The following is a 12,791-nucleotide window of genomic DNA, read 5'->3' as shown; positions in this document are numbered from 1 at the left end:
AGCCAGAAATCTTGCTTGTTTGTCGGTGACCAAATACTTATTTTCCACCATCATTTACAAATAAATTCATTAAAAATCCTACAATGTGATTTTCTGGATTTATTTTGCTCATTTTGTCTGTCATAGTTGAAGTGTACCTATGATGAAAATTACAGGCCTCTCTCATCTTTTTTAAGTGGGAGAACTTGCACAATTGATGGCTGACTAAATACTTTTTTGCCCCACTGTATGTGTGTAAAATGTGTTATTTAAGCACTGAGAGCTAAGGTCTCCATTTTTTTTAATGCACCACTAACCTATTTTTGTCTTCTCTTTCTCCCTCTCTCCCCAAATGCAGCGCTCCAAAATAGCAGTTTATGAAAAAATGTGGTCTTACATGAAATCAGCTGAACCGTCAGTGTTCGCAAAGACCACTCCAGAAGGGGTTGCCCGAGTGCGAAAGTCGAAAGGCAAATTTGCCTTTCTTCTCGAATCCACAATGAACGAGTACATCGAGCAGCGGAAACCTTGTGACACCATGAAAGTGGGCGGCAACCTCGACTCTAAAGGATACGGTGTGGCCACACCTAAAGGCTCAGCATTAAGGTGGGTGGGATAATATAACAATATTCTCCATGTTGTTATAGTATTCCACCTACCCTGATGTCTCCTGTTGTCCCATTCCTCTTCTTCCTCACTCCTCAATATTTCATTTTTTGAGGTTCATCAGGAAGTAAACGGTATTATGTGTTTAACTCTCGTGTAGACGTGAAGCCATTTCTATCATGTTCTCTCTATGGTTTCTTTCTCTCTGTGTTTCTGTCTTTTTCTTTCTCTTCAAAGGGAAAGTACTTATTGGTATATTAGTCATATTTACTAAATCCATTTGAATGTTGATGTGCCCCCACACCCACCCCTCGTTTGTTTTTCTCTTCCCTCAACCTTTCCTCTCTCTGTCCTCTGTGGTGTCCCTCTCTGGCAGTTCAGCATTGCTTCTAATTTAACAGTTCAATGTGTTTCTTTCACTTAACTTGCTAAAAGCTGCACTGTCACTTATGATGAATGTTAACGTGCATGCTGTATGTTGTCGTTATTCTTCTATTCTCTATGACAAAGTGTCCCTATCCCGCACACTTCAGTTCTGAGCAATGTAACCCTCCATACCACCTCTTTAATATTTAACACTTTCTTTGCTGTAAAACGCTTCTTACCTCTACACACCGTTGAAATTCTTTACCAATTTGTCATTTTCGTGATCCCCCTTATGAATCATTTGATATTATTATTATTATTATTACTATTAACCAATATTCTAATATTAGATTTCTCACGGACCTGTTCGTTTTCTTACAAGTCATGTTTTATCGTTTCAAGAAATGCTGTTAACCTGGCAGTGTTAAAACTGAATGAGCAAGGCCTCTTGGACAAATTGAAAAACAAATGGTGGTACGACAAGGGAGAGTGCGGCAGCGGGGGAGGTGACTCCAAGGTCAGCCTCAATGTCACCAATATCGGGTATCGTAGAGTAGAGTAATCGGCAAGCCTGTTATATCACTACTGTAACCTATAGGCCCCAACCACATCCACAATGGCCCTGAAACAGAAAACCGTGTGGCTTTTTCTATTTTATTGTGCAACTGAGATCAAACTGAGAACCCTTTACTTGGCTAATGGAGGAAAAAGACCAGTAACAATTTAGATATTTCTGATAAAAAAATGGCTATTTTTTAACTGCAGGTAAAGAAGTGTTGAAACGAATTATTATTCCCAATGGTTGAAGAGTAGCACCACTCTGGTAAGAAGCCATATTGTGTGACCTCCTTTGGGGAGTTAGTGTTTTGCTCTGCAGCAGGGCTGCTCTGTGAGATATTTCCTACGTTTCTCCAGAGGCTTTTTAGCTTAGTGCTTTGCCCTGTGGTTGTCAAAGGCAAAACATACAGAATGGCAGAATGTACATTTCCTCTGCTTTTTATATCCACAGGACAAACATGGTGGAATTATAATGCTGTTTCACTAAAATGTACTTCAGGGGGCTTCTATTTGAAGAGAACAACACATTTCATCACTTATTTAACTGACAGTGAATGCAATTGATTCTGAATTAAGTATTGATTAAGAGAATAACATGGCAGTGGCCATGTACCCTAGCACTGAGGTGTACTGTAGCACTCTCCAAACTGCCTCAACCTTGGGTGCTAGGGCAGGCGAGGCGAACAGCGTAGTCTTGAGGGGACTAAGCATTGCAGGCAAACGTGAGAATTCTAATGACAGTGACACCAAATGATCCAAACTTCTGTCTGATACCAACAACATCGCTGAAAACCAGTCTTAGCTTGTGACCCTGACAGATTCCTTTGGTTGGTCTTAGTCTCCAAGACCAGTCAGTCTACCCATGGCCGGCCCCATCCCGACTAATGAAACGCTGCAAGAGGGTGGAAAATATGACCTGATCTTGTGTTTCAGAACACGAGGGCACAGTGACAGCCTGACTGTGGATCCGTCTAAAGATCCTGTCTTTAATCTTCTGCTTGCATCTTGACCACAGTACACTTGGCACATTGTAGAAGAACAGGCAGACTGACTTTGATGTTGTTGACTCTAGTCATTCATTCCTGAGTGTAAGCGGGACATGAAAACTATAGCAGAGCAACACAAAGCAGCTGCCTCGTCCTGCAAGCAATCTGCCTTGAATCCTTGGTAGAGAGAGGGTAGCCATATTATGATATTGCACCAGACTGCCACATTTCTTGTTTATTCTTTTATTCTTAAAAATGCATGTGTTGGTACTTTAACAATGTGCTTCAAATATATTGTATGTAATAACCACTGACAGAGCAAAACCCAATATATTATAGACACAAACTAGATCTGACATTGGCAAATTACACTGTAAATATACCATAAATACCCAGGGAAATTGTCTCAAATATGAAAGTGGACGACATGCTTATCACAGACATATAGTCAATAAGGAAAGTTCACACAGCAGGTTAAGAACTGGAATGAGTAACTATTTCTGATAGATATTTGGATGTATGAGAATCGGATGGTGTAAAGACGTGAGTAAATCGTGTTTCTTCTGTGTGTCATGTTTTCTCAGTTGTTCATCTTTTGTTTTAAAATTGTATCTTGATATCTTGAATGAACTGTCAAATACTGTGTGGGTTGATTTGATAGTTTTGTCCTTTTGTATGTTTTGGGAGTGTTCTGTGTGTATTGTTTTAGGAGTGTTCTGTGTGTATTGTTTTGGGAGTGTTCTGTGTGTATTGTTTTGGGAGTGTTCTGTGTGTATTGTTTTGGGAGTGTTCTGTGTGTATTGTTTTGGGAGTGTTCTGTTTGTATTGTTTTGGGAGTGTTCTGTGTGTATTGTTTTGGGAGTGTTCTGTTTGTATTGTTTTGGGAGTGTTCTGTTTGTATTGTTTTGGGAGTGTTCTGTTTGTATTGTTTTGGGAGTGTTCTGTGTGTATTGTTTTGGGAGTGTTCTGTGTGTGTTGTTTTGGGAGTGTTCTGTGTGTGTTGTTTTGGGAGTGTTCTGTGTGTATTGTTTTGGGAATGTTCTGTTTGTATTGTTTTGGGAGTGTTCTGTGTGTGTTGTTTTGGGAGTGTTCTGTGTGTGTTGTTTTGGGAGTGTTCTGTGTGTATTGTTTTGGGAATGTTCTGTTTGTATTGTTTTGGGAGTGTTCTGTGTGTGTTGTTTTGGGAGTGTTCTGTGTGTGTTGTTTTGGGAGTGTTCTGTTTGTATTGTTTTAGGAGTGTTCTGTTTGTATTGTTTTGGGAGTGTTCTGTGTGTATTGTTTTGGGAGTGTTCTGTTTGTATTGTTTTGGGAGTGTTCTGTTTGTATTGTTTTGGGAGTGTTCTGTTTGTATTGTTTTGGGAGGGTTCTGTTTGTATTGTTTTGGGAGTGTTCTGTTTGTATTGTTTTGGGAGTGTTCTGTTTGTATTGTTTTGGGAGTGTTCTGTGTGTATTGTTTTGGGAGTGTTCTGTTTGTATTGTTTTGGGAGTGTTCTGTGTGTATTGTTTTGGGAGTGTTCTGTGTGTATTGTTTTGGGAGTGTTCTGTGTGTATTGTTTTGGGAGTGTTCTGTTTGTATTGTTTTGGGAGTGTTCTGTGTGTATTGTTTTGGGAGTGTTCTGTTTGTATTGTTTTGGGAGTGTTCTGTGTGTATTGTTTTGGGAGTGTTCTGTGTGTATTGTTTTGGGAGTGTTCTGTGTGTATTGTTTTGGGAGTGTTCTGTTTGTATTGTTTTGGGAGTGTTCTGTTTGTGTTGTTTTGGGAGTGTTCTGTTTGTATTGTTTTGGGAGTGTTCTGTGTGTATTGTTTTGGGAGTGTTCTGTTTGTATTGTTTTGGGAATGTTCTGTTTGTATTGTTTTGGGAGTGTTCTGTTTGTATTGTTTTGGGAGTGTTCTGTTTGTATTGTTTTGGGAGTGTTCTGTGTGTATTGTTTTGGGAGTGTTCTGTTTGTATTGTTTTGGGAGTGTTCTGTTTGTATTGTTTTGGGAGTGTTCTGTTTGTATTGTTTTGGGAGTGTTCTGTGTGTATTGTTTTGGGAGTGTTCTGTGTGTATTGTTTTGGGAGTGTTCTGTATGTATTGTTTTGGGAGTGTTCTGTGTGTATTGTTTTGGGAGTGTTCTGTTTGTATTGTTTTGGGAGTGTTCTGTGTGTATTGTTTTGGGAGTGTTCTGTGTGTATTGTTTTGGGAGTGTTCTGTGTGTATTGTTTTGGGAGTGTTCTGTGTGTATTGTTTTGGGAGTGTTCTGTTTGTATTGTTTTGGGAGTGTTCTGTTTGTATTGTTTTAGGAGTGTTCTGTGTGTATTGTTTTGGGAATGTTCTGTGTGTATTGTTTTGGGAGTGTTCTGTGTGTATTGTTTTGGGAGTGTTCTGTTTGTATTGTTTTGGGAGTGTTCTGTTTGTATTGTTTTGGGAGTGTTCTGTGTGTGTTGTTTTGGGAGTGTTCTGTGTGTATTGTTTTGGGAGTGTTCTGTTTGTATTGTTTTGGGAGTGTTCTGTGTGTGTTGTTTTGGGAGTGTTCTGTGTGTATTGTTTTGGGAGTGTTCTGTGTGTATTGTTTTGGGAGTGTTCTGTGTGTATTGTTTTGGGAGTGTTCTGTGTGTGTTGTTTTGGGAGTGTTCTGTGTGTATTGTTTTGGGAGTGTTCTGTTTGTATTGTTTTGGGAGTGTTCTGTTTGTATTGTTTTGGGAATGTTCTGTTTGTATTGTTTTGGGAGTGTTCTGTTTGTATTGTTTTGGGAGTGTTCTGTGTGTATTGTTTTGGGAGTGTTCTGTGTGTATTGTTTTGGGAGTGTTCTGTGTGTATTGTTTTGGGAGTGTTCTGTGTGTGTTGTTTTGGGAGTGTTCTGTGTGTGTTGTTTTGGGAGTGTTCTGTTTGTATTGTTTTGGGAGTGTTCTGTTTGTATTGTTTTGGGAGTGTTCTGTGTGTATTGTTTTGGGAGTGTTCTGTTTGTATTGTTTTGGGAGTGTTCTGTGTGTGTTGATTTGGGAGTGTTCTGTTTGTATTGTTTTGGGAGTGTTCTGTGTGTATTGTTTTCCAGTTTTTGTTTTGTCACCTCAACATATGTATTCATTTGACACCTGAATCATACTTGATGGTAACAGTGAAAGAGTCATTCGACATCCCCCACCACAGACACTGATTTTATACTCTCAAAAAATAACTGAATGTTGCTTTTTTACATTGCTCCTCCTCGTTGTTGGACTGGATCAAGACGGGACGAAGCAACGCATGTTTACCTAGCAGCAATCACAGGCACTGTAACGGTCTTCTAGGTGTGAAGGAGAGTCGGACCAAAATGCGGCGTGTAGATTGCGATCCATGTTTATTGTGACTATAGCAACATGAATCCAAATACAAACAGTGCAAAATAATAAACGTAATGAAAACCGAAACAGCCTAAACTGGTGCAAAGTAACACTAAGGACAATCACCCACAAACACACAGTGAAACCCAGGCTACCTAAATATGGTTCCCAATCAGAGACAATGACTAACACCTGCCTCTGATTGAGAACCATATCAGGCCGGACATAGAAATAGACAAACAAGACATCCAACATAGAATGCCCACCCAGTTCACGTCCTGACCAACACTAAAACAAGGAAAACACACACGAACGATGGTCAGAACGTGACAGTACCCCCCCTCCAAGGTGCGGACTCCGGACGCACAACTTAAACCTATGGGGGAGGGTGTGGGTGGGCATCTGTCCGCGGTGGCGGCTCTGGCGCTGGACGTGGACCCCACTCCATAACAGTTTTAGTCCACCTCCTTAGCGTCCCTAGATAGGTGACCCTTCTTAATGACAGCTCGGGACAGAGGGTCAGCTCGAGACAGAGGGGCAGCTCGGGACAGAAGTAGCTCGGGACTGATGGGTAGCACAGCACTGAGAGGAAGCTCAGGCAGGTAGTTAGATCCGGCAGATCCTGGCTGGCTGGCGGTTCTGGCAGATCCTGGCTGACTGGCAGATCTGGAAGAGTCTGGCTGACTGGCAGATCTGGAAGAGTCTGGTCGACTGGCAGATCTGGAAGAGTCTGGTCGACTGGCAGATCTGGAAGAGTCTGGTCGACTGGCAGATCTGGAAGAGTCTGGTCGACTGGCAGATCTGGAAGAGTCTGGTCGACTGGCAGATCTGGAAGAGTCTGGTCGACTGGCAGATCTGGAAGAGTCTGGTCGACTGGCAGATCTGGAAGAGTCTGGTCGACTGGCAGATCTGGAAGAGTCTGGTCGACTGGCAGATCTGGAAGAGTCTGGTCGACTGGCAGATCTGGAAGAGTCTGGTCGACTGGCAGATCTGGAAGAGTCTGGTCGACTGGCAGATCTGGAAGAGTCTGGTCGACTGGCAGATCTGGCTGCTCCATGCTGACTGGCTGCTCCATGATGACTGGCAGCTCTGGCTGCTCCATGCTGACTGGCTGCTCCATGCTGACTGGCAGCTCTGGCTGCTCCATGCTGACAGGCTGCTCCATGCTGACTGGCAGCTCTGGCTGCTCCATGCTGACTGGCTGCTCCATGCTGACTGGCGGCCCTGGCTGCTCCATGCTGACTGGCGGCCCTGGCTGCTCCATGCTGACTGGCGGCCCTGGCTGCTCCATGCTAACTGGCAGCTCCTTGCAGACTAGCAGCTCTGGCGGCTCCTTGCAGACTGGCAGCTTTGGCGGCATCCTGCAGACAGGCAGCTCTGGCGGCTCCTTGCAGACTGGCAGCTCCTTGCAGACTGGCAGCTCTATGCAGACTGGCAGCTCCTTGCAGACTGGCAGCTCCTTGCAGACTGGCAGCTCCTTGCAGACTGGCAGCTCCTTGCAGACTGGCAGTTCTGAACAGGCGGGAGACTCCGGCAGCGCTGTAGAGGAGGAAGGCTCTAACAGCGCTAGACAGGCGGGAGACTCCAACAGCGCTGGAGAGGAGGAGGGCTCCGACAGCGCTGGACAGGCGAGGCGCACTGTAGGCCTGATGCGTGGTGCTGGCACTGGTGGTACTGGGCCGAGGACACGCACAGGAAGCCTGGTGCGGGGAGCTGCTACCGGAGGGCTGGGGTGTGGAGGTGGTACTGGAAAAACCGGACCGTGCAGGCGCACTGGAGCTCTTGAGCACCGAGCCTGCCCAACCTTACCTGGTTGAATGCTCACGGTCGCCCTGCCAGTGCGGCGAGGTGGAATAGCCCGCACTGGGCTATGCAGGCGAACCGGAGACACCGAGCGCAAGGCTGGTGCCATGTAAGCCGGCCCAAGGAGACGCACTGGGGACCAGCTGCGTAGAGCCGGCTTCATGGCATTAGGCTCGACGCTCAATCTAGCCCGGCCAACACGTGGAGCTGGAATATACCGCACCGGGCTATGCACCCGCACTGGAGACACCGTGCGCACCACTGCATAACACGGTGCCTGTCCGGTCTCTCTAGCCCCCCGGTAAGCACAGGGAGTCTGCCCAGGTCTCCTACCTGGCGTAGCCATACTCCCCGTTAGCCCCCCCCCAAGAAATTTTTGGGGCTGCTTCTCAGGCTTCCATCCGCTACGTCGTGCTGCCTCCTCATATCTGCGCCTCTCCGCTTTCGCCGCCTCCAGTTCTTCTTTGGGGCGGCGATATTCTCCTGGCTGAGCCCAGGGTCCTCTTCCTTCTAATTCGTCCTCCCATGTCCATACCTCCTCTTTGGGCTGCTCCTTTGGGCGGCTACACTCCCCTGGTTTAGCCCAGGGTCCTCTCCCGTCGAGGATTTCCTCCCATGTCCAGAAATCCTTATTGCGCGTCTCCTCGCGCTGCTCCTGCCTGTTGACACGCTGCTTGGTCCGTTGGTGGTGGGTGATTCTGTAACGGTCTTCTAGGTGTGAAGGAGAGTCGGACCAAAATGCGGCGTGTAGATTGCGATCCATGTTTATTGTGACTATAGCAACATGAATCCAAATACAAACAGTGCAAAATAATAAACGTAATGAAAACCGAAACAGCCTAAACTGGTGCAAAGTAACACTAAGGACAATCACCCACAAACACACAGTGAAACCCAGGCTACCTAAATATGGTTCCCAATCAGAGACAATGACTAACACCTGCCTCTGATTGAGAACCATATCAGGCCGGACATAGAAATAGACAAACAAGACATCCAACATAGAATGCCCACCCAGTTCACGTCCTGACCAACACTAAAACAAGGAAAACACACACGAACGATGGTCAGAACGTGACAGGCACAAGGGGATAGCCATCTGACAGGCATGCTCAGTACAGCGCGTACATCAGCATGTGTCATTATCATGTCAGCCGCTACTGGACAGACAGACAGACCTTCTGTGACACATTAGCTAGGAGAGTACTGTCCTCTATCTCGCTGTTAGCCTGTCAGCGCTCTCAGTCCACTGACCTCTAGGTTGCTGGGTCATGGCTATTGTGAGTCACTTCATGTGTTTGCATGCCCTCATAGGACACCCTGCAAGCTCTGGATACGGGTCACGCAAGAGGGAACTAAATGATCACCTGTTTTTTTGTTGTTGTTGTTGCTTTGTCCCCGTGACTACATCATGCATTATAACACTGTTATGTTATGGCACTGTTATAGCGCTTTATTTATTTAGTCTGTCATTACTATAGTCTAAAAACTCTTCCAAACCAGATAGCCATGCCATTGCCAGAGATTCTTCTTGCTTGGGGACTTAGTAGGGAAACAGATGTCAGTACACCCAGTTTGTCCTGATGTTGTGCCCATTCTGCCCAATGTTTAGCTGCTTCTCTCCCACTGATACCAGTACTGGAACCTTGCCCGATGTGACTTACCATGTCCATAGCAACAGCTCAGTATGAGCAGGAGACAGTACTAATTGTGCAAAGCTGCTGTTACTAAACTCATTCCTATTCACATAGTTCTTTTCTGAGACTTACTGTGAACCATAAATGTTGTCGAAGTATGTTGTCTAAATTGCTGTGAAAATAAGCCGTCTAGCCAGATAAGATCAAATAACCTCCCATTCTCTCCTCTTTTATGTAAATATTATGCTATTATGTATGAAGCAGACTACAGTGGTGAATACAATATATTTAATGAAGTTAAATTACAAACCCTGATCATTTTTCAGGAAGAAAATAAATACAGAAATCGAGCAGTCATGTAGATAGCATAATGTCTTACAAACAAAACGCCCTACTTCAGGACTCAATAGAAACTGTTTAGCTTTTACATTCCTTAGTCTTATTCAGTCAAATCTACCTGTATACTTTATTGATCTCATTGCAATTAGAAGTTAAAAAAGTAGCTATATACACTAAACATGCAGCCACAGATCTTAATAGAATCAACATGTTGGTATATATATATATATATATATATATATATATATATATATATATATATATATATATACACACACACACACATACAGTATATATATATATATATATATACAGTGTATATGATATATGATAGAAAACCAGATTGGCTACAATTCCATATTACTCCAATTTAGATCTACCGCTCTCTTGTAGTTCCTAATGTTACATTTGATTGATGTTAATTGCACAGTATAGGCCTACGCAAGTCAGATTTATAGGTGGCTCTGTGGATGCATGTGCAGTGAAGGGCTGTATTTTGTGAGGCGTTGGCTACCCTCAGCTAGAACCAAAATGGGCTGCTAGTTTTTGTTTGTCTGTTAGTCAGGAAAGGGTTCCTGTTAGATCCACCTTGCTAAACCCTTGGTCAAAAAGCTACATGTGCCCATAACAATTGTACCTATTTTATGTACATACAGAGCTATATTACAGTAGCTATTCTGCTAGTCCCAATCGTAAGTGCTTTTTTGAACAGTGTGTGCCGATTACTCAAAGCGATACAGGTAGGGTCTGGTACGGTAGGGGTTAGTCCTGGTGTATGAAAGGTGACAGTTAGTTTTGCCTGCTCTCTGTGTTGTCTTGGCCAGGACCCTGCTCTATCGCTTTGTAAAGTATGAAGTAGTTTAAAGCTTGAATAACATAAAATAACATAATATAATGTTATTTATGTTATTTCCCACGTGAAGAACTCCTGTAAACCTTGCCGTATTGAAACTCAGTGAACAAGGCATCTTAGACAAGCTGAAAAACAAATGGTGGTACGATAAGGGTGAATGTGGAACCAAGGACTCTGGAAGTAAGGTCAGTCGCTGCAGGTCTTTTTGTACTGATTGCAAATTGCATTTTGACTTAACTGTTCATATGCAAATACCTAAATACCATACATTTAAAACATATATATGTATAGACTATTTTTTCTTTCATTTTTGTTCTTTTTGTTTTTGTGTTCCAAGAATGACATATCTGCAACACAGTGAAAACATTCTAAACAATATTCATGGCATAGTTTGTCTTACACATCCGCATCCACATTATGAATGTTTACATTACTGTTCAATTATGAATTATTATTATTCCTAAAATCTCATTACACAGCTTAGACATATGTAATGATAGTTGAAAAGGTGCAGCATGCCCTGGAAAATGTAAAATGACATTTGTATTCATATTTACCATAGACAAATGACAACCCTTGAATTGTAACCATTATGCTACTGTTTTGTTGACCAAACTTTTATTGAAACATTGTTTATTAGTGTCCTTACTTATTTGCGTGCTAATTGAGTATATTGAATCTATTAACATTATACAGTGTGACTTACTGAACAAGCTTCTTTACTCTGACAAACTCCAAAATAACTTTCAAACTCCACCTGGTCATACAGTGATCATGTGGAATCTGACGGTCATGTTTGAACTGTGGAATGTCACAATAAGGAGATTTTGTTTGCACACTTCATGAAGTTAAAGGATTTAATATAAACCAGTTATTTAACCCTCTGAGAAATTCAGAGGACAGGACGTACTGGCCCTGTAGCCAATGTCAGGGCTCTCCTATGACAGTCTATATGAAGCACAATTTAAAAGGACACACTTATAGGGTTAAAATGCAAATGGTAAAACTCTTATAAATTAATTTCAATATCTAAGTTTGGATCTTAGTAGCAGCAAAATGGTTCAATTCACAGTTCTAACATCTTGCCACTTTGATTGAAATTGTGAGATTCAGTCAGATTATTAATGGTACATTTGAAGAACTACAATATCACAGTGAAGTCAGGGCCAATTAAGAGTTTTTTGACCTGTACGACATTGACCACCTTCCTTTAGGGTGGCCTCGTAAACGAGCCACAGAGTAGGGTATAAGGAACCTTTTTCTCGACATTCACCAATCTATGTTATTAACTACCTGCAGAGTTGACCCACCTCTCCTGCTATTGTTGAGGATTGACTGACCTAAAGACAGTCCCAAGCTGCTCCCAGCTTCCCACTGTTGTAGGGAAGTCATTCAGCAGGTCAACCTCTGTAGTTTACTTCAATACTACCCCACAGTAGGCATATGTCTCCATGGGATTCACTGCCTATACAGTTGATAGAACCATACAGAGTTGTTGGGGTAATCCATTAGATCACTAATAGTGGGGGTGTCATCTTCATTAGAGCTGGATTTGACTTGGGGAGATTTTGCCTTTGTCTTGTTTGATCAGGTCACAACCAAAATGTCTGTAAAAAAAATTCTTAACATTGTTCTTTACCTTCCCCAGGACAAGACAAGTGCTCTAAGCTTGAGCAATGTGGCGGGAGTCTTCTATATTCTGGTTGGAGGGCTAGGGCTGGCTATGACCGTGGCTTTGATAGAGTTCTGTTATAAGTCACGGGCTGAAACCAAACGACTGAATCTGGCTAAGAATGCCCAAAACTTTAAACCAGCTCCTCCGGCAAACACCCAGAATTTTGCTACGTACCGAGAAGGCTATAATGTGTATGGAACAGAGAGTGTTAAAATCTAGGGGGTATGTCTCTCCCACATTTTGTCCCAGTTGTCTGGGCCAGGGCTCTTCAACCCTGTTCCTGGAGAGATACTTGGAGGTTTTTGCTCCAACCCTAATCTAGTGCACCTGATTCTAATAATTAGCTGGTGGATACACTGAATCAGGTTGCTTACAACTGGGGTTGGAGTGAAAACCTATAGGAGGGTAGCTCACCAGGAACATGGTTGGAGAGTCCTGTCTTGGGCACTAAGTGTCTCTCAGAATTGATGTCACCCTGTTACTGAATGCCATTGCAACACAATTTTATAAGCTGATAATGTTTTCAACATAAGCAATGCATGTATTGTATGTTCTAGAATATTTTTAAAGAATAGGCCACAAACACTGATTTTGAATGCTGTTGAAATCTAGTCTTCAAGGGTCCTGAATGGTCTATATGTTTTATGTAAGTTTGCCTATTACTGAAAAATAACATTTTATGGTA

General features: G+C 43.0%; 1 protein-coding gene across 3 annotated transcripts in view; it reads left to right on the top strand.

Annotated features, from left to right (window-relative positions):
• The window catches only part of LOC110537362 (glutamate receptor 3), a 126,728-nt gene that overhangs the window by 112,114 nt on the left and 1,823 nt on the right, over positions 1-12,791 (top strand). The window contains exons 8-11 of one of the 3 annotated variants that reach the window (XR_016484999.1): positions 338-585; positions 1,354-1,468; positions 10,502-10,616; positions 12,080-12,328. Coding sequence is in view for 2 of the 3 variants with exons in the window: in XM_036937346.2 (XP_036793241.2) it covers positions 338-585; positions 10,502-10,895 (642 nt within the window). In the remaining variant the exon portion in view is untranslated. Of the gene's footprint in view, positions 1-337; positions 586-1,353; positions 1,469-10,501; positions 10,997-12,079; positions 12,329-12,791 lie in introns of those variants that run through there. The other 2 variants (XM_090192178.1, XM_036937346.2) reach the window with 2 other exon arrangements.

The sequence above is a fragment of the Oncorhynchus mykiss genome, chromosome 12, assembly GCF_057628025.1.
Source record: "Oncorhynchus mykiss isolate SJ-2025 chromosome 12, ASM5762802v1, whole genome shotgun sequence".
NCBI classification, from domain to species: domain Eukaryota; kingdom Metazoa; phylum Chordata; class Actinopteri; order Salmoniformes; family Salmonidae; genus Oncorhynchus; species Oncorhynchus mykiss.
The sequence above is the reverse complement of the archived record's forward strand: the minus strand, read 5'-3'. Positions and strand labels throughout refer to the sequence as shown.